This window comes from Grampus griseus (genome assembly GCF_964374135.1).
Source record: "Grampus griseus genome assembly, chromosome: 10".
In the NCBI taxonomy this organism is placed as follows: Eukaryota; Metazoa; Chordata; class Mammalia; order Artiodactyla; family Delphinidae; genus Grampus; species Grampus griseus.
This window is the reverse complement of record NC_139004.1, coordinates 97,241,335-97,268,832: the sequence shown is the minus strand read 5'-3', so window position 1 is coordinate 97,268,832 and position 27,498 is coordinate 97,241,335. Positions and strand designations below refer to the sequence as shown.

At 40.6% G+C, this 27,498-nt stretch overlaps 1 protein-coding gene across 6 annotated transcripts in view; it reads right to left on the bottom strand.

The window, feature by feature from the left end:
* The window catches only part of FANCD2 (FA complementation group D2), a gene marked incomplete at its 5' end in the record, with an annotated part of 54,816 nt that overhangs the window by 12,720 nt on the left and 14,598 nt on the right, over window positions 1-27,498 (bottom strand). Inside the window, 18 exons of one of the 6 annotated variants that reach the window (XM_082663249.1) lie at window positions 3,176-3,294; window positions 3,433-3,561; window positions 4,313-4,429; window positions 5,699-5,842; window positions 7,047-7,159; window positions 7,428-7,538; window positions 8,874-8,982; window positions 10,024-10,139; window positions 10,439-10,539; window positions 11,071-11,217; window positions 11,526-11,599; window positions 12,043-12,162; window positions 12,830-12,890; window positions 14,403-14,512; window positions 18,819-18,929; window positions 20,627-20,758; window positions 21,949-22,083; window positions 23,971-24,114. In XM_082663249.1, the coding sequence (XP_082519375.1) occupies window positions 3,176-3,294; window positions 3,433-3,561; window positions 4,313-4,429; window positions 5,699-5,842; window positions 7,047-7,159; window positions 7,428-7,538; window positions 8,874-8,982; window positions 10,024-10,139; window positions 10,439-10,539; window positions 11,071-11,217; window positions 11,526-11,599; window positions 12,043-12,162; window positions 12,830-12,890; window positions 14,403-14,512; window positions 18,819-18,929; window positions 20,627-20,758; window positions 21,949-22,083; window positions 23,971-24,114 (2,093 nt within the window). The remainder of the gene's footprint in view (window positions 1-3,175; window positions 3,295-3,432; window positions 3,562-4,312; window positions 4,430-5,698; window positions 5,843-7,046; window positions 7,160-7,427; window positions 7,539-8,873; window positions 8,983-10,023; window positions 10,140-10,438; window positions 10,540-11,070; window positions 11,218-11,525; window positions 11,600-12,042; window positions 12,163-12,829; window positions 12,891-14,402; window positions 14,513-18,818; window positions 18,930-20,626; window positions 20,759-21,948; window positions 22,084-23,970; window positions 24,115-27,498) is intronic. The other 5 variants (XM_082663251.1, XM_082663250.1, XM_082663253.1 and 2 more) reach the window with 5 other exon arrangements.

Genomic DNA, 27,498 nt, shown 5'->3' with positions numbered 1-27,498 from the left:
CTTTCCTTAAGGACCTAACAGTCCTCCTAGGATTATTTTCAAGGCAAACAAAGCTCTCCTTCATTCTTTACATTTTAGAGATAACTATCAGTCTTCTCTAAAAAAACAGGAATAACTTTGTGAAATTGCTTAAATCCATGTCTAATCCATAGTAGATGTTCAGCAAAGAACTTATTCCTTCTTCTGTATTAAGTCAAGTCTTGACAATTCTATCTTCAGATTATCTTTCCTATTGTCCCTTCCTTTCCAAGCCAAGGCCATCACTCTAGGCCAGGCCCTTATCATCATCCCATGCACAGATCACGTCAACTTTTTTTTTTTTTTTTTTTTTGGCGGTACGCGGGCCTCCCACCGCCGCGGCCCCTCCCGTCGCGGAGCACAGGCTCCGGACGCGCAGGCCCAGTGGCCACGGCTCACGGGCCCAGCTGCTCCGCGGCACACGGGATCCTCCCGGACCGGGGCACGAACCCGCGCCCCCTGCATCGGCAGGCGGACCCCCAACCACTGCGCCACCAGGGAAGCCCATGTCAACATCTTTTGACTGGTCTTTTTGATTGCCTTTCCAATCCCTTTGTCCTGCATGCTGCTGCCAAAAGGATTTTCGTAAAACACTGCTTTCACTATATCATGGCTGTGATCATAAAACTCCAAAATTGCTTCCCTGGACAACATTCAAATTCTTCTGCCTGACCTTCAAGGCCCAGCACAATCTGACCCCCTCGATCTTTCACTCCTCTAGAAACATTTCCACATCACCAGTGGTAGCCTCTTTTCCTTTCCACAAATGAATTCTGAGGGCCTCTTATGGGCTGCAGGTTTTTCAGGGGGGGAGGTGGGGGGTGGGGATGGCTTTATTAAAGTATAATTGACATACACTAAAATGCATGTATTTAAAATGCTGAATTTGATCAGCTGACTTATATATAAACCCATGAAACCACCATGGCACTGAAAATAATAAACATATCTATTACCCCCAAAAGTTTCCTCGTATTCCTTTGTAATCCATCCCTCCTTCCATCCTCCCGCCCAATGCGAGGCAACCACTGAACTGTTTTCTGTCACTAAAAAATTATATGCTTCTTCTAGAATTTTATATAAATAGAATCAAATACTACATACTCTTACGGTCTTGGTTTTTCTTCACTATAATTCTTTTTTCATCCATGTTGTTGCAATGTAGTATTCTACCACATCAACATACCACAATTTGTTTATCTGTTAACTATTCGATGGACATTTGAATTGTTTCCAATTTGGGGCTATTACAAATAAAGCTGTAATAAACATTCATTCACAAGCCTTTGTGTAGACACATGTTTTCATTTCTCTCGGATAAATACTAGGAATGAAATGGCTGGGTTGTATGGTAGGTGTATATCTAACTTTTTAAGGAACTGCCAAACAGTTTTCAAAAGTGGGTGCACCATTGTACAGCTGCACCAGCAGCATGTGAGAGCTCCAGTTACTCTACATCCTTGCCAACACTTGGCGAGGTAAACCTTTTTAATTTAGCCATTCTGTGATTTTTACTTGCATTTCCTTAACAACTAATACTGCTGAATATCTTCGCATGTGTTTATTTGCCATCCATTTATCTCCTTGTTTCAGCATCTGTTCAAATCCTTTGTCAGGCACTGTTTTTAAGTACTGAGGATATGACAATGGCTGGTCTCTGCCTTCATGGAGCTCACAGTCCAGCAGGGAAGACAGATCAACAAGTAATTATAATAAAATGTGATCAGTTTTATCGTAAGAGTATTAGCAAAGAAGTGGGGATAAGAGAGGCAGAAAGGAGACTTACCTGGCCTAGGGGGTCAAGGAAGATGCCCCTGAGGAAGTACAGTTTAAATCCAGATCTCAGGGATGATTTAGAAAAGACTGGGGATCAAGGAGGGTGAGGATCCTGGTAGAAGGATGGGTATGTGTGGAGCCGTCCAGGTAAAAGCTATACAAGGTGCTGAAATTAATTCAGTACAGCTGGAGGGCAGAGTGCAAGACAGTGAGTAGAATAGCAGGAGTCAGATAATAAAAGGCCTTAGAAGCTGGGTAAAAGAGTTTGAACTCAAGAGAAATCTAACGGCAATCAGAAGCCAAAGTTGCGCTAGGATAAGATCAGGTTTGTGTTGGGAAGATCGCTTTAACTGCTGCGTGAAGAAGGGACCGAAAGAGGACAGCTGGAGGCAGACAGACCAACTGTGAAACTAATCCAGTCCTGGTGACAGACGACAGAAGTCTGGAAGCAGTGGAGGAGGAGAGAACAGGTGGTCATTTAGGTGTTATCTAGAAGACAAACTCAGCAGGATTCTGTGATCAGATGTGGGAGAGAGAAAGGGTAGACAGTAGAGGAAGGAACAAAGAATAACTCCTGGTTTCTGGCTCAACAACTGGTGGCGCCATCTATCTGGCCAGGGAAAGCCAAAGGAGATGTGGGAAGGAAGAAACACTTGTTTTGGATGTGATGAGTCTGAGGTGTCAATGACATATCTATAACGGGGTGCTGAGTAGGCAGTTGGAGATAAATGCCTGCAGCTCAGAAGTTAAATTTTAGCACGAATTTAAGCTTGGGTGAGACTGCCCAGGAAACCTGTATAATGAGAACAGAGAGGCCAGGACCCAGCCCTGAGGAACAAAACCATTTAAAGGACACACCTCCCTCGTTTCTACTTTTGTCCATGCCATGCTTTCCAGTTTCTTCCTTTACCTCCCAAAAAGCCATCTACCCTCCAAGGGCCCCGTGAAGTCCCATGATTTCATGAAGGCACCCCTAAACACCCCAGCTTACACAGCCTTCAGCTCTTTACCTCATAATCTGGAATTTATCTATAACTTGTTTAATAACAACTTCTTAACTGACAGTCTCTCTGGTGCTATTAGGGAAAGGTTGCCACAGCAAACTCACTAAGAATCAGATGGCCAGATTTGTTACAGGTTAGCCAAAAGCAAGTCATCTGATTTTCAGATGAGTTAATAATAGTGACTCCGTAAGACACAGAGCGTGCAAGACCAAATGAAATGATGCAGACAAAACCACTACAGAAAGAATAAGCATCATATTTACATAAAATTTTGGAGCCCTTTCCTTCTTTTCTATACCTCAGTGCCTTGGTGACTGTCAAGCAGAAGCAAGGACATACTTGATTATCTCTACTTACTGTACTTGCCACATACTCACCAAGCAAAAAGTCCATGTAAAATCTGCAGTAGCCTCTGATAGCAGGAAGACATTATGTCGTACTCCTGACCTTTAATTCCTGGTCCATCAACTACATCATGATTCTTAGCAGTTAAGCACTACAAGGGAAAAATGCTTTTAAGACTGTTGCTTCAGCAATTGCCCTCATTCTCCTTCAATATTTCTCAGCCAAAAATGAAATCTCTTGTTCATTAAGCGATTTCTAAGTCTCTATAATGATAAGATAGGCTTCTGACCTGAAAATAGTTGTGAATGTTCTCCAGATGGTTACACATGGGGCTCAGCAGTTGAACAACACTATGAGCGATTTCTGAGGCAGATCTCTGGTGGAGATGTGAGAATCCAATATTCCGGTTTCCTTTGCTCTATAATAAATTCAGAGTTACGAGGGAAGGAACTGTTGGATAGCTTCTCTGAAACTAAGAGTTTATTATAGAGATTAATCAAACCTTGTGCTACCGGGTAGAATGGACAGAAGAAATTAGGGATATATTTTGACAGAGGGAACTCACTCAATCTTCAAATAACCAAGAGATTGGCTTTTAGAGAGTACAGACAGTGTTTGAGAAGTATAGACCCAAAATTACTAATGAGATAAAACTCACACGAAAATAGAAATCATTTAGGCTGATAAGAATGTACAGCAAATACTAAGTATAAGAAGAAAGGATCAAGTAACTAGATATACTAATTTTAAATGTTTACACCTAAAACTTACACATTTTGTCGTTTGTGTCATCCCACTGCTTCCCCAGAGGCTACATGCATTGGTCCATTACATACACACTCGAGATTCTGGACTTCTCTAGACAGCTGACTACTATGCTGAGGCTTGGGCAAGGGCTTAGTTCGCGAGGGTGTTAAAACCAAAACCCAAGCAAAGAACAGGATTCAGGAATGCTCAGAGCATTTAGAAATACATTTTCTGTTTTGGGTGGCTTTTCTGTTTTCTCTGTTTCAGAGTTCCTTTCTAAAGCAAAATGAACGTGGGCTGGCAATGGGGCTACCACCATGCTACCCAAAAACAATACCAGAGAAAGTGACAACTTACTCACTACTAAGACCTCCTTGTTTCCAAATCCAGAGGCCAGGGCCTGTGCTCCTGCCTGTACTAACCTTGAGGAAGGGGACTCTCCTGGTCACAGAAGGTGTTAGCATGTTCTCCAGCTTCTGGGCAAGATCTTCCAGCAAGAAAAGCAGCTCAGGGGGCTGAAGCTGCACAACTTCTGTAGCCTATCACAAAGAGGAAGGAAAGAGTAATTCCCAGCATGTCCTAGCCATCTTTCTGGGGGACACATTTCATGTTTACTCTTTACAATGGGTGAAGAATCTGACCATTACCAAAAAAGGGGGAAATTCTGCCCCACCTCATATAAATGGCTGTAGTACTCTGTCAACAAATCAAAAAGTCATGCACTTCTTAAGTAAAACAAAATTTAAAATTATTAAATGGGAATGAGGCAGTATAGTTTTAGAAGACACACTTTTGCTCTAGAAATAAATGCCTCTGGTGTATCCTTCCACCTATGGACCCGTGATGCATTTCCTAAGTAACTTGGGATAAAAAAAATGACTAATTAAAGGGAATTTTGCTTTTCTCTGTTCATTAAGTAATTCTTTCATATTTTCTTCCACCTAATGTTTTGCTACTATTAATTCTGGGCAGGATCCTTATAACCATATTACACTACCATAAGTAGAATGGGTCAAGCAGTCTCACTTCAAACTTTTCACTCAACATACAGCTATGGAGAATCTCCAAGTACAGGCTGACGCAGAAAGACTGAAAAAAAAAAAAAAAACCACTCCATTTTGAAGGAGCTTACATTCTTGAAAAATCTATGGTAAAAATCCATGCATTTTCTCAAAAAAAATTTTTTAACCTGGAAAAACTCTACTCTCTGGTGAAATCCCATACCAAAAGGTACCTTCTCTGTGTAAATGTCTTCTACTTCCAACTTCATTATAAATACCATTCTCTCCTCAGTTTCACTGGTACTTGGTTCAGACCATCAATATACAATGTACTGCTAGTTGTCTCCTTCCTTTATTAGATTATAAGCTAGCTGAAGGCAAGCATCATGCTTACGTAATACTGAATTGCCAATATCTAGATTTGCATCAAAAACAAAAAAGGCCTCAACAAACACTCATGGACACTGAACAAATGTCACAAAAAAGTGAAAAGAGCATTGTGTAACTATAAATCACAACAGTGTTGCTCCACAAAAGTAATCTAAATAGGTTATTATTAGTAACGTAAAGTAAGGATCACATCATTAGCATGATCTTTTGTAATACCTAATGCACTATAAAAAAAACTTAGACTTATAAACATCAAGATGATGAGGATGATTATTCATCCACACTTGCACATATAAAGGCTTTGGAGGCCAGAGTCCAACTTCTCCCAGGGTCATGGTTTTCTTTTGGAAAAAGGAATAGAGCTGAGGAACTTTCTGAAATAAGATTAAGTTCTGGGATCTCAGCTCTGTCACTTACTTCAGTGTGCATTTCAGTATCTAGGATGAACTTGGTCACGAGCCCACAATGCAGAATAGAGAAGACCTCAAGGTCCAGTTCTCGGAAAAAAGCGTGGTAATTCTGTAATGATACTGATGTCTTTTCTTCTTTCCCTCTGAACTCCTGGGAGGAAAGTACCAGAAACCAATAGAATAAGGCTTCTATATTAATCTAACTTTAAATGAAGATTTCAAAATGCAATTGTGCATTTATTTTATGTAAAAAGTTACAGTTCATCACATCCTTTTACCAACTTCCTTTTACCAAAGTCCCTAAATATTCCTGAAACAGATCACGTATTGTAATATTGGGCTATAGGTCACACATCGATACTCAGTTGGTTTCCACTTAGGGATGAATATAGACAAATCAAGGCACTATGGTGTGGTACAGAAAACTATGAGCTTAGGGGCCAGAAAGATTTGGCTTCAAATCCTTGCTCAAGCACTTATTAACTGTGTAACTTTACACAAGTCACCTATCCTCTCTGGATCTTAGTTTCCTCGTCTATTAAATGTAAATATCAATACTAAGCTTGAGTTTTTAGGAAGATTAGAGGAGTTACACATAAATTCTCAATAAACAGTACCTAAAAAACAGAAATAATTGGGATCCATGTGGTTTAGGCAATTTCACAAACCTACCCTGTGGGTGGTACAATTACAGGAAAAGGACCTACTGTTTATTAAGTATCTGTATTAAGAAACTGTACTAATGGGCTTCCCTGGTGGCGCAGTGGTTGAGAGTCTGCCTGCCGATGCAGGGAAAACGGGTTCGTGCCCTGGTCCGGGAAGATCCCACATGCCGCAAAGCGGCTGCGCCCATGAGCCATGGCCGCTGAGCCTGAGCGTCCAGAGCCTGTGCGTCCAGAGCCTGTGCTCCGCAACAGGAGAGGCCACAACAGTGAGAGGCCCGCGTACCGCAAAAAAAAAAAAAGAAACGGTACTAAGCATTTCATGTTATCTAAATTCATTGAGAAAGAGATAATCTGGGATCCGAAGAGGAAAGAGGCTAAAAGAAGTATATCTTGTACTACATACAAAGAATTTGCTAATTGCTACAAGTGAGAATTCAAAGTACTCCTGGGATGCAAAAAAGGGAGTAATACAATCAAGAAAATAATTAGAAAAACAGTGTGTGGTAGTGATAAATGTTTGGAGTCTAACCCAAACTCTGCTACTGAGAGGGTCACTCCAAGGCCTAGGAGAGTTTGTTCGCCTCTCTTTTCCCTAATCCTTCTCTCTGTAAAGTGCATAGGATAATGCTGGCCCTTTGTTAATCTCACCGGGCTGTCACACACCTTCATAGATACCAGTCATTCCAATACCTTTTCCAGCTGGCTCCTATCAGATGGTGCAGGGTCGCATTCTGAATTATCCTCCTTTGAAAGTGGGTCAGGGGAGGATGTTTTGTTGCCATCTGCTTTTCGCTTCCTTCCTCCTTGTATTTCAAGAAGAGAAAAGTGACTCAAATAATCAATAATCATGTTTACTAAATATCACTGCCTTCAAGAAACAACCTGCTGAAGACTACCTAGAGACAGGAGGTAATTTTATAACCCTAAATTATAGTTCATTGATAACCATGCCAAAGAAGGGTTCAATTATATAATCTCTCCAATTACTGATGCCTTGATGCACATAACCTCTAAGTAAATTCAGCATGGCACATAGGGAGACACAGAATAAGAAGAAAAGAGCATACTCACCTAAATTTCCTTGTATTCTGATTTTTGCTGAAACAGCAGTACTGGTATGAGGTGTTACTTCTGAAGTTTCCAAGTCAAAGTTTGCAAGGGGAGGAACATAGTCTGGAGTGACTGAAACAAACAGCAGGAAGCTCAATGAATACCAACCATATACCACTATTAGACTTGAATTCTAATCACCCGATTAGCTAAAAACTAGTTTCCAGAACTGCCAAACATGGCTGACTGCCTGTAAGATGCATTCAGGTCATCTGACGTTAATCATTTTGGCATAGTAAAATAGCCAAAGATAACTTACAGGAATATCATATTAATTGATTATGATCAATCAACATAAAACCATTATACCAATATAAAACATCCAAGCAGATAAGAACTAAAAATAAATTAACTTACATTTAAAATCTAAAGATATTAGCAATATCTGGTCACATAGCAGTTTGTTTTACACACAATTATTTAGATGAGAGCCTGAGGCAGGCTCCATGTTTTCCCCAGAGAATCAAGCTAGCATTTTATTTTTATTTATTTATTAATTATTTTTGGCTGCGCCGAGTCTTAGTTGCAGCAAGCGGACCTCCTAGTTGTGTCATGTGGGCTTCTTAGTTGCAGTATGCATGTAGGATCTAGTTCCCCGACCAGGGGTCAAATCTGGGCCCCCTGCATTGGGAGCAGGGAGTCTTACCCACTGGACCACCAGGGAAGTCCCAAAGCTAGCACTCTAAAATGACAAGTTTTCTTAATGGCCAGAAGGTATTAAGAGGCCTCTCAGCTGTATTCCTGGTTCATAATGATGTTCAAGAAGGCAAAGGGCACTGGAAGTTTGACATCCAAAGAAGCAATGTAATGTACAAAAAGCCCAACCAATGTTTTATATCTTGTATTAAACACCAAGGTTTCCTGGAGATAACAATGGGAGGAAAATGGATGTATTCTTTTTTTTTTTAATTTTCTTTCTTTCTTTCTTTCTTTATTTTTGGCTGTGTCGGGTCTTTGTTGCTGCACGCGGGCTTTCTCTAGTTGCGGTGAGCGGGGGCTACTTTTCGTTGCGGTGCATGGGCTTCTCATTGTGGTGGCTTCTCTTGTTGCGGAGCATGGGCTCTAGGCATGGGCTTCAGTAGGTGTGGCATGCAGGCTCAGCAGTTGTGGCTCGCGGGCTCTAGAGCACAGGCTCAGTAGTTGTGGCACACGGGCTTAGCTGTTCCGCGGCATGTGGGATCTTCCCAGACCAGTGCTCGAACCCGTGTCCCCTGCGTTGGCAGGCGGATTCTTAACCACTGCACCACCAGGGAAGTCTGATGTACTCATTTTTTAAAATTTTTGTTGAGCAACCATTTTCTTGTCCCACGAGTCGGGGGCAGCTATCGTTGAGTCTGGCTTAAAAGCTAACTCTGCTATCTCCTCACCACTGCCCAGCAGGGCTGCAATACAGGACCCTTCCCTCACCTGCCAAGTGCTTTTCCAGGAGTTGCTGCAGCTCTACAATGTGCTTTAACCGGGTGAGCACCTTCACTTTCATCTCGGGTAATGTTTGCCGACAGAAGGCATTTACAACCTGTGGAAGTAAAAATTATATTCTCACACTGTGAACTATTCAGATTTTAACCTTGTTTGCGTTATTCAGCGAGAGCTAAAAGAGTTGTTTGGTGACAGCATCTGTGAGTCTAGTGAGAAATGTCAAAGTGTTCTCAGCAAGGGGCTGTAAAGAAAAAGCTCTGGGCCAATAGAGGAGATCTAACTTCTAATCCTGGTTCTACTTATTTCTAGTTAAGTAATAAGGTGGAACAACACAATAGCTAGAAAGTATACACTTCGGTGAAACAGATCCTAGTCTGCTACTTACTAGTTGTGTGACCTTGGCCAAGTCTTTAACCTTTCTGAGCTTTTATTTCTTCAGCTATAAAACTGGAATGCAGTCATATGGATTAAGTGTGAATAAAGAAACTAGCCCAGCATTTGGCACATGTGTTTGATAAATTTTAATGACTTTGAATTCTCTGTACCTGCAATTCCATATGTGTAAAACGAGGATAATAATATCCATCCCGCCTACATCATAATATAGTTGTCAGGATAAGAAGAGATATTTCAAGTGAATAAACATTCTCAGAAATAATATGCATGAGAAAGGAAGTGTGATATAGATGTAAGATGTTACCATCATTTTCTGCATTTCATTTTCATTATATTTCATTATGATTGTGCATTTCATTAAGCACAAACATACTGTAAAGGAAAGTGAAAACTATCATTCACTTGATCTCACTAAATCGAAACATTAAGTGCATAGTGATATAAGGAGGAACAGTATTTTCACAGTGGTGAAGGTGAAGTTATTCCAGGCAGAAGTAGATTACCATGAAAAGGCTTGGAGGTAGTAAAGCATGGGCAACAGTAAGTGAATTCTAAGTATTTTGATTTCACTGCATCAGGAGGCGCATATGATTAGGGAAGGGTAGGATACAACCTCTGCAGAAACACACAGGGGTTAGTGGTTGGTGAAGAATTTTTACGGAGCCTCGTGGAACCAAGGAAACTGTTTCCTTTCAAGAGAAACTACAGACAGTAAGTGAATTGTCCTAGTAACTCTGCTCACCTCTCGGAACCAGTTGAGAGTAAGAAATATAAGTGAACATATGAATGAACGCTCTTTAACAGACATGGACTCCAGTCTCTCTCCAGGCTCCAGGTCAGTGAGGAATATAGGACAGTCTGAAAGAGAAGGACAAACATTTCTAATCTCCTTTAGTTCAAGTCAACAGAACATGGATGCTGCCCCTAGAGCTAGCTCTCCTTCTACTTACTTTCCCCTTTAACTAGTATTTGAAGGTCAAGCTTTGATTAGTCTCAAAAATACTTCCATATCATGCAGCAGTCAATAAATATAATCTAAAATTCTCTGTGAAGTTAAAAAATTCCTTTCCCCACACACATGTACCAGTCTGCCCCTTCCCTAAGTTTACCAAAGAAAGGTTACAAAGAAGAAAGGATCTGATAACTTCATCCTATACCTAATAAACCATCAATCTCCTCCAAGTTTCCATTATGTTGTCTGTCCACACAAAGTCTCAGTAACCTGAAGTAGGGAGCCAGGCACAACGGAGAAACCAATCTGGGAAGGAAAAATCCATTTTTAGACCACGGTTTATAGACACATTAGTCCATGTTTATAGGGAGCCCAACCTTATAATTAAGGAGGTTTGCCCAAAATAAATGTCTACTTTTAAGAACATATAACAAGGAATGTAATGGATGCTCACCAAATAAATAATGAACTGAATTGGAGGAAGACAGAGGTAAGTAGACTGAATGCCCATGTGTTAGGAGGAAGTGGAGATAAGACGGAAGGAGGGTGTTAAGAGTGGCAGAGATAGACAAACACGTTCATGGGTGGGAAAAAGGAACAGAAACAAAAGCAGCCTCACAGAATATCTGTTGGCTGTCATGACTCAATGCAAATCCCAAACCCAGAGTCTGGGAGAAAACAAGGAGTCTGCCCCATTCTTAGGAGCCCATCCATATACCACCTGTCTTGGGAGAAATCCTTTTCAATCAAGTTCTCAAGAGACTGCATGAACTGCGGCATTCTCCATGAACATTCAAAATACCAACAGAGGTTTTAGAGAAGAAAAAGTGTACTGACTTTTGGTCTGATTCCTGCGAAGTCAGTCTACCCCCATCTTTCACAAAGTCCCGAGAGAACAACAGTGGCAGGAGGTTGATGGCAATCCCATCACAACTATCATAGTCTTCTAGTCCGTAGAGAGCTTTCACAGGAAATGGATAGTCACTGTGGAGAGAACCCAGAATCTGATACCGCAATTCAAGGGTATGGCAAGTCTATGGGAGAAACCACTAGAACAAACTAATCTCCTCTGTTATGAGGAGAAGTGAGAAAGAGGACAAAGAACAAGTGGGGAATCTTTTAGCAATCCTGGAGCTGGGGGTGCCGGGGTACTGGGGTTGGGAGGAGGGAAGTTGTGGGAGTGGGCTAGACTTGGCTGAGGTCAAGACATTCTGAGGTTTGCACCAGCAACTGACATAACTGACATAATTTCTTGACCAGTACAACCATGTCAGTGGGTAAACGGTACTTACCCTTCTGGAACAACACAGATGTCCACCACAAAGGCATCCTGGAAATCATTAAAGATGGTCTGCCCAGCCCATTCCTTTAGGAAACAAACAAAAAAGGCTGGGTAGACCAGGGTATATGTGCTATAAAGCCCTAAATAAACTATTAACCTTTCTAAAGCTTCAGTTTCCTCATTTCTGAAAAGAAAATAACAATACATACCTCATCATTCTGATGTGGAATAGACATAATACATGAAAAATGCTTAACACAGTGCTTGGCACAGAATAGATGGTGGCTTTCAACAACATCATTAACCACATGTTCATCAGCCTCATCCCTTATTTTTATTATATGAAGGAGGCCTCAGAGGAGAGGCCTGGGGCCGAGTGAGTCAGAACAGCCTTCCCAATTAGAATATGGGAGAGCTCACAGGAAGATCTTTTTATTTTTGCAGCACAACAGAGGGAAGGGTTTGAAGAATGTATAGTAAAGCAGCCCTCATGCTTCATTGCTTTAAGAAAAGATACTTGGACATACCAGCACTTGTGGAGCCAGCTTTCTGCCTTGGATCAGGTTGGCAAATTCATCATAATAAAGTGCAGAGGCCTGAGGAGACTGCTCACTGCAGGAATGAACCAACTGTAGCAAGGAGGTTACCTGGAGCAGTCGAAGAGAAAGAACGGTCCAGCCCTTGGGATGCCAGTGCTTCCTAATTAAACACCATTCACCCCATTCAGTAGTAAGTTTTTCCCTTTCCGATATCACTGGCAAAGCTCTTATCACCACCTCTCACCTGAGGTTTTTCCTAAGCCTCCTGACCAATCCAACTCTTTTGAATCTCATCTCTTTTCCAACCCATCATACACATGAAACTGATTAATTTCTCTAAAGCGAAGCTTGGATTATGCCATTTCTATGCTAAGAAACCCTTACGGACTACCTCTGTGGAAAAATTAAATCAAAATGTCTTGATTCACATTCAGAGCTCTCTGTTTTCTATCTCCAAACTAGCTTTAGCTCCAACTCTCCAATTACACACTTACTTGTCCCTATGCTCCAGTCAATCTGCTACTCTCAAACATGACCCACCTTTTTTGCTCTCTAGGAATTTACAATTTAATTAGGAAGATTAGACAGATACAGAACTAAAATACAACCCAAGCCAGTGGATTCTAAAGGACAAAAGAGTGGTACAAATTACAAAAGCTATGAGTTCAGGAAAACATATTTTGAAAAAAAAGCCTTCTTCCTGGCAAGGTGACAGTGACCAGAAGCAATTCCTCAGTTACTCATAAACATATCCAACTACACGACAAGAACTTACCTGTGTACACTGTTCACTGCTGAGGTCTCCTCTCCCTGGGGTCAAACTGGAAGATCTACTTCTAAAAACATTATTTTAGACCCATTTTTGTAATATTTTGTAACAACTGGCAATAAATTTAAGAAATGTGCCTTCCTTGGGATTGGGGTGGAGATAAAAGTGCACGAAAGCACAGACAAGTTTGTTTGTTTTTAAAATATTTATTTATTTAGCTGCACTGGGTCTTTGATGCAGCATGCGGGATCTGGTTCCCTGACCAGGGATGGAACCCAGGCCCCCTACATTGGGAGCATGGAGTCTTAACCACTGGACCACCAAGCCAGTCCCCAAGTATTTATTTAGACCATACAAAATGTGGATTAGAGCAAACAATGGTTATCTTAAGATTTTTTTAAGGATACATTAAATTAGTAAAAATCATAGGGGCAAGCACTCGGCATTGTTCTATTTAATGCTCTCAACAACTCTATGAAGTAAATACTATTAATATCTTTATTTCACAGATGTGAGAATACAAAGGTACAGAGAGGTAAAGTAACTTACCCAAGATCATTCAACTAATAAATAACGGAACCAGTATTTCACCCCAGGCAAGCAGTATGGCTCCAGAGAATGAACTTTTAACCAGTATACTATGCAGCCTCTACGGATTACTAATGATGACTCTAAGGATGTTTCCTGAGGTGCCAGAAATTCATGACAAATCATTTCCAAGAAGCATGAACTAAATTCCAATCTCATTTTGCAATGGTAACAACTTATCAAGCCCCAAGCTTCTTTTAGGTGTTACAATTGTGGCATCAAAGTGCAAAGGGGGAAAAAACCACAGGAAGACTTTATTTATATCAAACATGGTGTTCCAGACAGGAATAACACAGCAGTGGAGAAACCTGTATTGTCTAGTGCCCAGGATTGGAGCAGATGCAGAAGAATGCATCCCAGGGAGATCAGGGTTTCCCTTTTTTAGAAACACTTCTAGAACTTAATTTCTTAGCAATCCCTAGTTTTAAACCATCAGAATGTAATGACTGTTATTGCAATTCTGTAAAAATTATATGTAGTATATACAGTCAAGATTAGAAGGAACATAGGGGACTTCCCTGGTGGTCCAGTGATTAAGAATCTGTCTTCCAATGCAGGGGACGGGGTTCGATTCCTGGTTGGGGAACTAGCATCCCAAATGCCGCAGGGCAACTAAGCCCGTGCGCTCTAGAGCCCATGCGCCACAACCAGAGAGCCCACATGCTGCAACTACTGAGCACGCACACTCTGGAGCCTGTGCACCACAACTAGAGAGTCCGCACACTCCGTAGCCCATGCACCACAACTAGAGAGAGGCCCACGCGCCACAACGAAGAGTTCACACACCGCAATGAAAGATCCCACGCGCTGCAACGAAAGATCCCACATGCTGCAACATGGAAAAGTGGCAACAAACATTTGCTCACTTCTCTTATTATGGTTTTAATGTCTTCTGTTACAATGATGTCTACACAATGTAACAATTTATTTTTTAAGACAGCAACTTGATTAATTGACCATGAGCCACAGAAATCAGAATTTCCATGCATACCTGTCTGCTGCTATGATGCCAGCCATAGTGACAGCACCAATAATACCAGTGAGCTTGTACTTGAACATGGTGCTAGAGAGCTGTTTTCGTATCACCAGGTGCATGTCATCCTACAAGGAAACAATGATAAAGATGAAGATGTTGGAATGGTACAGCAAAAGAGCCTACAAATATTAGAGCCAAAAACCCTAGAATAGCAAGGGTTCTATCATTTACTAACTGTGTGGTCTTTGGTGAGTCATTTCATCTTTCTGAGTCTCAATTTTTTTCATCTATAAAATGGGAAAGGTTTTTCAAGGATCAGAGACAAATTACGAAAAATTCCAAGAACAGGGCCCAACATATGGTAGACATTCAATAATAACAGCTATTATTGTTACCGTTGTGACAGTTGCTTGATATAGATAATGTAAATTATCATAATGTTGCTGGCTGATCAGGTAGAAGTAATCAAACAGAAAAAAGTACTTAGGAATAAATTTAACCAAGGAGGCAAAAGACTTATACATTAGAAACTGCATAACAGGGCTTCCCTGGTGGCGCGGTAGTTGAGAGTCCGCCTGCCGATGCAGGGGACACAGGTTCGTGCCCCAGTCCGGGAAGATCCCACATGCCGTGGAGCGGCTGGGCCCGTGAGTCGTGGCCGCTGAGCCTGCGCATCCGTAGCCTGTGCTCCGCAACGGCAGAGGTCACAACAGTGAGAGGCCCGCATACCGCAAAAAAAACAACAACTGCATAACATTGCTGAAAGAAATTAAAGAAGACCTAAATAAATGGAAAGATATCCCATGTTCATGGAATGGAAGACTGAACATTGTTAAGATGATAATATGCTCATTCAATGTAGTCCTTATTAAAATACCAACAGCATTTTTTACAGAAATAGAAAAACCCATACTAAAATTCATATGGAATTTCAAGAGACCCCAATAGCCAAAACTATCTCGAGGGACTTCCCTGGTGGTGCAGTGGTTAAGAATCCACCTGCCAGTGCAGGGGACATGGGTTTGATCCCTGGCCTGGGAAGATCCCACATGCCGTGGAGCAACTAAGCCCATGCACCACAACTACTGAGCCTGTGCTCCAGAGCCTGCAAGCCACAACTACTGAAGCCCACACACCTAGAGCCACAGTAAGAGAAGCCACCGCAATGAGAAGCCCGCACACCACAACAAAGAGTAGCCCCCACTCGCTGCAACTAGAGAAAGCTCTCACGCAGCAACAAAGACCCAACGCAGCCAAAAAATAAATACAAAAACTAGAATTAAAAAAAAAAAAAAATGTTGAAAAAGAACAAATTTGGAGGGCTCACACTTCCCAATTTCAAAAGTACTACAAAGTTACAGTAATCAAAAGTGTGCTACCGGCATAAGGACACACATTTAGGCCAACAGTCCTAGAAATAAACCCTCACACATACGGCCAATTGATTGTCCACAAAGGTGCCCAGACCACTCAATGGAAAAAGAGTCTTTTCAACAAAAGGTACTAGAAAAAACTGGATACCCACACACACAAAAATGAAGTTGAGGGACTTCCCTGGTGGACCGGTGGGTAAGACTCTGCGTTCCCAATGCAGGGGGCCCAGGTTCGATCCCTGGTCAGGGAACTGGATCCCGTATGCATGCCGCAACTAGTAGTTCGTATGCCGAAACTAAGAGTCCTCATGCTGCAACTGAGAAGTCCTCATGCTGCAACTGAGAAGTCCTCATGCTGCAACTAAGAAGTCCACATGCCACAACTAAGGATCCCGCACGCTGCGATGAGGATCCCGTGTGACGCAACTAAGACCCGGCACAACCAAAATAAATAAATAAATAAAATAAAAACTAGCTTGTTTAAAAAAAAATGAAGTTGAACCCTTATCTTACACCATATTTAAAAATTAACTCAAAGTGAATCAATGATTTAAATTTAAGAGCTAAAACTAAAACTCTGAGAAGAAATCATAGGGGAGATTTTTCATGACTTCAAATTTGGCAATTTTTTTAAAGTATGACACCAAAAGTACCACTAACAAAAGAAAAAAAAATAGATTGGTTGGACTTCATCAAAACTACGTTAAAGAACACTATCAAGATTAAAAGACAATCCACAGAACGGGAGGAAAAAATCTGCAAATCATATATCTGATTAGGGATTAATATTCAGAGTATATAAAGAACTCCTATACGTCAACAACAACAAAAAATAATCCATTTAAAAAGTGAGGGGCTTCTCTGGTGGCGCAGTGGTTGAGAGTCTGCCTGCTGATGCAGGGGACACGGGTTCGTGCCCCAGTCCGGGAAGGTCCCACATGCCACGGAGTGGCTAGGCTCATGAGCCACCGTTGAGCCTGCGCGTCCGGAGTCTGTGCTCCACAACAGGAGAGGCCAGAACAGTGAAAGGCCCACTTATCGCAAAAAAAAAAAAAAAAAAAGTGAGAAAAAAAAAAGTGAGCAAAGGACTTGAATAGACTTTTTCCAAAGAAGATATACAAGGACCAATAAGCACACAACAAGATGCTCAACATCATTAGTCATCTGGGAAATGGAAATCAAAACCACAATGAGATACCACTTTTCAAACGGTAGGATAGTTAAACATAAAAAATAGAAAATAAGTGTTGGTGAGGATGTGGAAAAATTGGAACCCTCTACTGTTCATGGGAATGTAAAATGGTGCACCCACTGTGGAAAACAGTTTAGTGGTTCCTCAAAATGTTAAACACAGAATCATTACATGACTCAGAAATTCCACTTCTAGGTATGTACCCAAGGGAAGTGAAAACAGGGACTCAAAGAGATACTTGTACATCAATGTTCATAGCAGCATTATTCAAAATAGCCAAAAGATGGAAAAAAAGCCAATATCCATCAATGGGTGAATGGATAAACTACTTGCAGTCTATACATACAATGGAACACTATCAGCCATAAAAAGGAATAAAGTCCTGAGATATCCTACAACGTGGAGGAACCGTGAACACATTATGCTAAGTGAAAAAAGCCAGACACAAAAGGATAAATATTGTACAACTCTATTTAAATGAAGTACCTAGATGATGCAAATTCATAGAAGTATATTAGAGGTTACCAGGGTGTAGAGAAAGGGAATGGGGAGTTATTGCTTAATGGGGACAGAGTTTCTGTTCGGGATGATGAAAAAGTTCTGGAGATGGATAATGCTGGTGGTTGCACAACACTGTCAATGTACTTAATGTCACTGAGTTGTACACTTAACATTGGTTAAAATAGTAAAACTTATCTTACGTATATTTTACCACAATTAAAAAATAAAATAGGGCTTCCCTGGTGGCACAGTGGTTAAGAAACCACCTGCCAAGGCAGGGGACACAGGTTTGAGCCCTGGTCCAGGAAGATCCCACATGCCGTGGAGCAACTAAGCCCGTGCACCACAACTACTAAGCCCATGTGCCACAACTACTGAAGCCCGTGCGCCTAGAGCCCGTGCTCCACAACAAGAGAAGCCACTGCCCTGAGAAGCCCGTGCACTGCAACGAAGAGTAGCCCCCGCTTGCCACAACTAGAGAAAGCCTGCACGCAGCAACGAAGACCCAACGCAGCCATAAATAAATTAATTAATTAAAATAAAATAAAATAATGATGTAGTTCTATTATTACTGACATGAAGAAATCGTCAAACTGTACTGCTAAATGAAACAAGCAAGACACAGAACAAGAGGGTAAGGTGTGGAATATAGGTATACAAGTAAATACAAATTTGTTAATTCTCAGAACATCTCAGAAAGCCATAAGCTAATAACAGCGATTGCCTTTAGAGAACCAGATGCCTAGAGGACTGAGAGCGAGGAGACATCTTTCACTACCTTTCTATACCTTCTGAATTTTGTACCATGCGTGTATATTACCCAGCCAATTAATTTTAGTTAAAAAAAAAAGTATTGGTTGTTCAAAGTCACAGGCCAGTATGGATTACTGCCACAAGGTGGCACTAAAGATATAAAAGAGCTATGAGTTATGATTCCAACCTAATCTTTAGTTCTTTTGCCTGGCTTTTTCAATGAATGATGCCCACAAATGAGAGCAGGCCCAGATGGAGTTCACATTAGATGGAGATGTTCCTTAGGGAACAAGGGAATTCCCTGTGTCCCCGTGGCACTCAGTACAGTACCTGAGTGGCTTTTCTTACTCAGTTTCATAATTAGCTGATTACAGACTCATTTTCACCCTAACAGACTAAGCTCCTTGAGGGCAGGAGGTCTAATATATACCTATCATCTCAGTGCTTGGCACACAGTAGACACCTAATGTTTGTAGTAAGAAAAGAATAAACAAATGCTAGGACTACAGCTATGTACTCTATTCCTACCACTACACAGGCTGCAGTAATTTTGTTCAGCAAATTTCAATTGAAGAGGTTTAAAAGATTCTTTCTCAACACACTGCCTCTTACCTGGATGTGACTGCTGGCTTCATGCTGTTTGCTAAATGCCAGTGTGCTGAGAATATAGAAGAGTTTTCGTATTTGCTGGGGTGACATATTATCCAGATAGTCTAGTATGCCCTGGGACAAAAAAATGCCAATGATGAGATTAGCAAGTAACATTTTTTTCCTTTAAATAAAAAAATTAAAATCCTCATAAGAGGCACACACAGATAGCCAAGCATCTGTTCCACAAAAGCTCCAGTTCTCTAAAACTATGCTCAGAGCCCAAAGGGTTGATGTTCTGCTTAGTCATGCTAACATACCTCCTCCTAGTTCCCCTTTTCTTTTTTCTTTTTTTTTTTTTTTTGCAGTACACAGGCCTCTCACTGTTGTGGCCTCTCCCGTTGTGGAGCACAGGCTCCGGACGCGCAGGCTCAGCGGCCATGGCTCACGGACCCAGCCGCTCAGAGGCATGTGGGATCTTCCCGGACCGGGGCACGAACCCGTGTCCCCTGCATCGGCAGGTGGACTCTCAACCACTGCACCACCAGGGAAGCCCCGCCTCCTATTCTTTTTCTCCACACTTCTCTTTTTCTTAGTGAAAACAATATTCTGCCAAAAGTTATGTCTCTGACCTTATTTCTCAGCTTCTACTCCATGAATTACTTATTCATCCTCTACAGATACGGAAAGAGTCACAGGGGAACTACTTACTTTTTGACCTTGGGCAAAGCCTCAGTTTTCTCATCTGTAAAATGGGGATAACAGGGCCTACATAGTTATCTTTCAAAGCCCAGACTTGATTATGTCAAACCCTCATTATAAACCTGTAACAAGGGACTTCCCTGGTGGGGCAGTGGTTAAGAATTCGCCTGCCAATGCAGGGGACACGAGTTCGATCCCTGGTTCGGGAAGATCCCACATGCCACAGAGCAACTAAGCCTGTGCGCCACAGCTACTGAGCCTGCGCTCTAGAGCCCACGAGCCACAACTACTGAAGTCCGCACGCCTAGAGCCTGTGCTCCGCAACAAGAGAAGCCACCACAATGAGAAGCCCACACACAGCAATGAAGAGTAGAGAAAGCCCACGTGCAGCAACGAAGACCCAACGCACTAAAAATAAAAAAATGAATTAAAAAAAAAACACAAAAACTTGTAACAAGCTCCCTCTTGTCCATAAAATACAGTTGCAACTCTTTAGCATAGTATTTAAGATCCTTCATAATCTGGCCCTGTCCTATGTCCTCATCTCCCATCAGCGCTCACCTTATCCTATCCGCCAACCATGCTAATCTACCTGTCATCCCTCAGGCACACCATGGACGTGGGTGGTGCCAATTTGCTTCTGTTCAAACTGTTCTCTGCCTAGATGTACTTCCCTTACTTTTTCTTGTCAAATCTCTATCCTTCAAGAATCACTCCAATGTTATTTCTTCTTTAAAGACTTCTCCAGTTAATTATTCCTGCTCTGGTATATCTACAGCACGTTATTAGAGAATTCATCATGTATTTATAGTGACTTACTTATGTGTCTTACTTTCTATCATCAAAGGCAAAGACTAACTTTTATATCCACAGCACCCAGAATAGAGCCTGGCACATGGTTAGGTAAAAACAAGTATTCACTGAATGAATTAATACAAAGATAGATGAGTTATTTTTTCTATTATTTGCCCCATCACCCTCACCTCCATTATCACCTGCTTCTACCAATTACAGTGCTCAATATCTAGAGTACAAAATAAATTGCTGTTAACTAACATAGATATCAGGTACCTCTCAAATATATGCAAGAAAAAAAAATGATTCAGTATGTCAGTGGTAGGACTAAATACCTTCACAAAGACAGCATTCAGCCTCATAGCAGATGGGTTTAGAACTACCAAATCTAGGAGGACATCCAATGTAGTATCAACTTCAGCTTCGTTCCCACTGCAGATATGGGTCACCAGGGCACCAATCACTTCCTATACAGAGAAGAGTCAACAGGACAGTGTGAAGCTAAAATATGGTATGGTCATCTAAAGAGGTTCATGCCAGAGGCCATTCCAATCTCAACTTGGTTAAAATCCCAACCCACCCCATCCCATCATCTAATTCTATTAACTAGTTTTCATTAATGTTAGATTCAGGAGGTTTAGGATTATGTCACTCTAACAACACTACCATCCAGTCTTCACTTATTTCCCATAATTTACCAGTGAGCACTGTCTAAACCCTCCTGATTTTGCTCCCTGGCGTAGTCTTTTTCTTTTTCTCATATGGGTTAAATATTACCCATTAAGTTGTGGTTGTACTTAATCTATTGAAATTTACTGAAAAGGTAGCACTCAAGGAGCTAAAGGTTTTTACAAGTTAGACTTGTATGTTTCAAGTAAACATGGGTAATGATGTTGTCTCTACGACATTAAGATGATTCCCCCCAAAAGTTTTAGATGTCATTCTCCCTTTCCTTTATACTGCTGCTCCACACTGAGTCACATGGTTTTCTCGAGTGCAGTAGCTATCTCATGCCAGCTGAGTCTATAGTTCTGTTTTAAATTTAAAAAATTTTGTCTTCATTTTTAAAAGTTCCATTCAAATGTGCTTTAATGTTGTTAATAAAGGTATAGCATACATAAACAATACAAAATAAGACACTTTGTTTTCATAATCACTTTCCATAAGTACAGCCCTCCCTGACTGGATATGTGCTACTAAATTTGGCGTCCTGTGTTCATGGGAACAGGGTTAGGCCCTCAGGCATTTCTCCTTCATTTCTTTTCCACCACACTTTTTTCTAGAGAACAACTCCAGGATCAATTGGCAGTTGATTATTTAGAGCTAAGTTTAAAACTGCCATTACTGTACTCTGAAAATTGCACGATAACCCCAGCCCTTTAAGCCAATGTTTGTTTGAAGTTGACTGGAGCTGGACCTTATTTTAGACTCAGAGAATTTTAAAGCTCAAAACACAGAGTTAGATCCTCAAGTCCAATCTCATTTTGAGACTAGGACTAGAATTAAGTTTTCCCAACTCCCAGTTCAGAGTTCTTTCTCCTTCAATGTCTTCCAAACAAGAAGAAATAAAAACATAAGATCACATGCAAGTCACCTGGAATTGCATTTCTTTCCTTTTCCCTGTTCCCTCCTTCCCAAAATAAACATTTCAACATACCTGCTGGCAGTAAGTGTCAAAAAAGTTAAATGCATATTTGTATAGGAGACTGCCAAACAAAATTATGCTCTGGTCTAGGGAGTGCAACAAACTCTGCGCCAGTGACAAAATGGATGGACAAATATCCTTAAGAACCTTGAGGAGGGAAGAGTAGAGAGAAATGAAGCTGTGGGAGAAACTTAGTTATCACAGCATCTAGAGTTGCTATTGCTAACCCTATTAAGATGTCAGAGTTCTCCCCAATTCTCATTTTAACTTAAGGAACTTTAATCTTTGTTTTACTCAGAATAATCCTTCACCATTCTGAGTTTCTCTCAGGATCAGTGAGATTCAACGTACGGGTAAGAATTGACCTGTAAGCTCAAGGAATTTAAACCACAAGCCTAATAGCTGGTAATCTGCTCCTATCTGCCCAGTTTGGAACTAGAATCCATATCTTCTAAATCCCAATATCCTCACTTAATCATACTGCCTCCCTGGGGATATAGCAGGTCTCCTCTGCCTTGGTTATGATTTGAAATCAGTCTATAAGGTTCAATGCTAATTAAACTGATTTCTTTTAAAGAACATCAAGAGGAGAACTGATCATGTCCTACCAAGAAGGTAGTATAGGTGGACATTAATGGAACCAGAATAAATAATGAGTTGTTATGTCCAGTTTCTTTACTGATATCATCACAATTAAAACAAAATCTTAAATTAAGCACTGAAATGGGTATAATGCTTTACTGAGGAAAATGCAATAAAAATTATATATGGTTTCTGCCCTATGCAAAATTATAGCCCAAAACATGTATCATAGCAGAAATAAGCACAGAAAGAACTGTAAGATAAAATAATACAAACTTTAAATCCATTCCTAAATATAAAGTCTATTTATGTATGTATGTATGTATGTATGTACGTATCTATGGCTGCATTGGGTCTTTGCTGCTGCGCACAGGCTTTCTCTAGTTGCAGCGAGCGGAGGCTACTCTTTGTTGTGGTGTACAGGCTTCTCATTGTGGTGGCTTCTCTTGCTGTGGAGCTCAGGCTTTAGGCGCGAGGGCTTCAGTAGCTGTGGCTTGCTGGTTCTAGAGCACAAGCTCCATAGTTGTGGCGCACGGGCTTAGTTGCTCCGTGGCATGTGGGATCTTCCTGGACCAGGGCTCGAATCCGTGTCCCCTGCATTGGCAAGTGGATCCGTAACCACTGTGCCACCAGGGAAGCCCATAAATATAAAGTCTTAAGACGCAGCTACATATTCTCATTAGTTCCTAAGTCAGGTCCTAAACCTCTGGTTCACCCAGTTTTCTAAGAAGCTATATACACTATTAATATCCTGAATATTCACCTGGAAAACACCATTCCTAGATTATAAAATTCCAATTCAAATGGTTTATATTTCAACAGGAATGATCATCTCAGGGTCATAGTGCTGAATGGCTAAACAGTGATGGTTCAATAGATACAAAATTACATCTCTATTAGCATTCCTCTGATCCTGTTATACTCAGGGGTTTTTAGAAACTACTTAAAAAAGGATACAGAAGGCAAGTTTATCAAAGTTGCAGATCATAGACAGCTAGACAATTAAAATGATTAACATAAAATTAAGATTCAAAAGTCTCAATGGGCTTGAACAATGGGCTGAAACTAAGATGACGTTTTATAAGGGAGCTGTAAAGTTTTCTATTCTAGGTTAAAAATAAAGTTATATAAATATGTCATTAGAAGACCTGAATTGCAATATTTCCTATAAAAAAAGAATTCGGGGTTTGAGTCTAGTAAGTTCAACATAAACCAATTTTGTGACTTTTTTGCTAAAAAGATGAAAACCGATCTTAGTTTGATTTGATTAACATTATAATGTCTCAATCAAGGTAAGTAATAATCCTACTATGTTTTGAAATATACTGAGCTCCCTGCCAAACATCTACACCCAGCAAAGCTGGTGGTGTCATCATTCCCACACTGGGTAGGAAAGGTTAAAACAACCTCTCTAAAACTTTAAGACTGATGCTGTCTTATTCTGACACTTACCAAGTAATGAATATAGAATGTACTCTGTAGCAGCTGTTCTTGAAAGCAGCCTGATCGAATCTTATTTCTTAGCACCCTCTCAATGCACTTCTTTGTCTGAGTGTTGGTGCTATAGATGATGAAAAGCATTGCCAGGTCAAGAACCTGTTGTCAATAAATATGCAACAACATGAAAACAGTTTAATAAATCAGTACATTTACTACAACAAAACAGCAGCTCTCAACTTTTTCCCATTAAAACAAAGAATACTCATTTGCTCAACATACTCTCATGGGAGTACCTATGTTTTCATAAAACCCAGAAATATTTTTCAGAGCAATAAAGTGCCACAACTATTAACCACTGGTACCTTTTAAAAGAATATTGGAATACAAGCAAAAGTAGTATTATTACAGAAATAACTTTGAATAGCTTCACATTTATTATGGAAAAAAAGATTAAGTCACTTGCCAACTTCACTATAAATTTTCATTATTATTAGGAAAATTACTTTGTGAAAAGTTGGACAGTCTGTAAATGTCTGTCAATATGAAAAAGGTTATAAAAATTATGATGATGGTCATTTTCAGCATATTATATGGCCATTAAAAATGAGATAGGGGACTTCCCTGGTGGCGCAGTGGTTAAGAATCAGCCTGCCAATGCAGGGGACACGGGTTTGAGCCCTGGTCTGGGAAGATCCCACATGCTGCAGAGCAACTAAGCCCGTGCACCACAACTACTGAAGCCCTCACGCCTAGAACCTATGCTCCGCAACAAGAGAAGCCACCGTAATGAGAAGCCCATGCACCACAACAAAGACCCATCGCAGGCAAAAATAAATAAATAGATAAATAAATTTATTTATTTAAAAAAAAGAGAGAGAGAGAGAGAGAGAGAGAGATAGGCTAGAGACTTCCCTGGTGGTCCAGCGGTTAAGACTCCATGCTTCCAATGCAGGGGGCGCAGGTTTGACCCCTGGTAAGGAAACAGATCTTACATGCCATGTGGTGTGCCCCCCAAAAATATTTTTTTTAATTAAACAATAAAAAAAATTTTAAAAAATGAGATAGGATATATTTTTTGACAGACATTCACGACATATTGTGAAGCAAAAGAAAGCAACCTGCAATAATCATAGTAATTCTATTTTTGTAAAAATAATATACAAGTACAAATATGTATAAAAGTGAGTGTGCCTGCACTTGCACACACATACAACTTGTATATGAATAGGAAAAAAATCTGGAAGAATGATTATCCATGAAGAGTGGCACAGAGAGTGGGGGTAAACTTTATTTTACACATATTTAGATTACTTGTGGGGTTTTTTTTCTCCGCAATTAGCTTGTATTACCTATGTTTAAAAAAAAAAAAAGAGGGACTTCCCTGGCTGTCCAGTGGTTAAGAATCTGCCGTCCAACGCAGGGGATGCAGGTTCGATCCGTGGTCGGGGAGCTAAGATCCCATATGCCACAGGGCAACTAAGCCCGCATGCCCGCCAAGTACTGAGCCCAATGCGCTCTAGAGCCCATGCGCCACAACTACTGAGCCTGCACACCACAACCAGAGAGCCCAAGGGCTGCAACTACTGAGCCTGTGTGCTAAAACTAGAGAGAAGACCGCACAACGCAACAAAAGATCCCACATGCCGCAACTAAGACCTGACATAGCCAAATAAATAAATAAAGAGTTACAGCTGCCAAGTAACAGAAAAATATTTTTTAAAAAAGAGAGATGGGCTTCCCTGGTGGCGCAGTGGTTGAGAGTCCGCCTGCCGTGCCCCGGTCCGGGAAGATCCCACATGCCCGTGAGCCATGGCCGCTGAGCCTGCGCGTCCAGAGCCTGTGCTCCGCGACAGGAGAGGCCACAACAGTGAGAGGCCCGCGTACCGCAAAAAAAAAAAAAAAGAGAGAGAGAGAGAGAGACAGAGAGAGAGACAGAAAGACAGAGAAGTTAAAAAGTCAAGCAAGACAAAAAAGAAAAACACAAATTACTTGGAACTCACACAACTCAAAAGGAAAAAACCAAACAATCCAATTAAAAGATGGACAGGGAATCTGAATAGAAATTTTTCCAAAGAAGACATATAGATAGCCAACCTCCATGTAACGATGCTCAACATAACTAATCATCAGGGAAACGTAAATCAAAACCACAATGAGATATCACTTCGCACCTGTTAGAACAGCTATCATCAAAAGGACAAAAAATAACATATGTTGGCAAGGATGTAGAGAAGAGGGAACCCTTGTGCACTGTTGGTGGAAATGTAAATTGATGCAACCACTACGGAAAACGGTATGGTGGTTCCTCAAAAAAATAAAAATAGAACTACTATAGATCCAGCAATTCCACTTCTGGCTACGTATCTGAAGAAAACAAAAAACACTAATTCACAAAGATATCTGCACCCCATGTTCATTAGAACATTATTTACAATAGCCAAGACATGGAAACAACCCAAGTGTCCATTGATGGAATGGATAAAGAAAATGTGATATAAACACACACACTCTCTCTAGAATATTATTCAACCATAAAAAATAACGAATCTTGCTATTGGCAACAACATGTATGAACACTGAAGGCATTATGCTAAGTGAAATAAGTCAGACAGAGAAAGACAAATAGTGTATGATTTCAATTATATGTGGAATCTAAAAACTAAAACAAAAATGAACTCACAAATACAGAGAACAGATTGGTGGTTGCCAGAGGTAGGGGTAGGGAGTTGGTAGGGAGTTGGTAAAGGGGGCCAAAAGGTACAAATTTCAGTTATAAAATAAATAAGTCATGGGGGTGTAATGTACAGCATGGTGAATATAGTTAATAATACTGTATTGCACATTTGAAAGTTACTAAGCGAGCAGACCTTAAAAGTTCTCATCACAAGTAAAGAAAATGGTAGCTATGTATGGTGATGGACATTAACAACGTATTGTGGTGATCATTTTGCAATATATACAAGTAACAGATCATTACATTGTACACCTGAAACTAATATAAAATGTCAATTATATCTCAATTAATGAGAAAAGATATTTTAATAAATGTTAGATGTTCTAATTAATAAAAGCAAAAACAATAAATTACTTGAGACATCCCTTCACCGAAGGCCCAACTCAGACACCAAAATTCTGACAGATTATAGCAGAACACAATACAGTTATTAAAAATGACAATAAAAGGACTGCCCTGGCAGTCCAGTGGTTAAGACTCCATGCTCCCAATCCGGGGGCATGGGTTCAATTCCCGGTTGGGGAAGATCCTGCATGTGGCATGGCGTGGCCGAAAAAAAAAAAAAGACAATAAATATAATGCAGAAGCATGCAAAATGTTTATGACACAATGTGAAGAGAAAAAAAATCAGAATACAAAATTATATTTATACAATGATCAGAAATCTGTAAAAACAGCTATGCAGGAGGTCAAGGGTTATGCAATAATAAAACCGTTGTCTTAGATATTCTGATTCCCTACCCACCCTCAACCTGGCAACCACAAAAAATTATTGAGTTTCTCATTGTTTTATTCAGTATCACAGC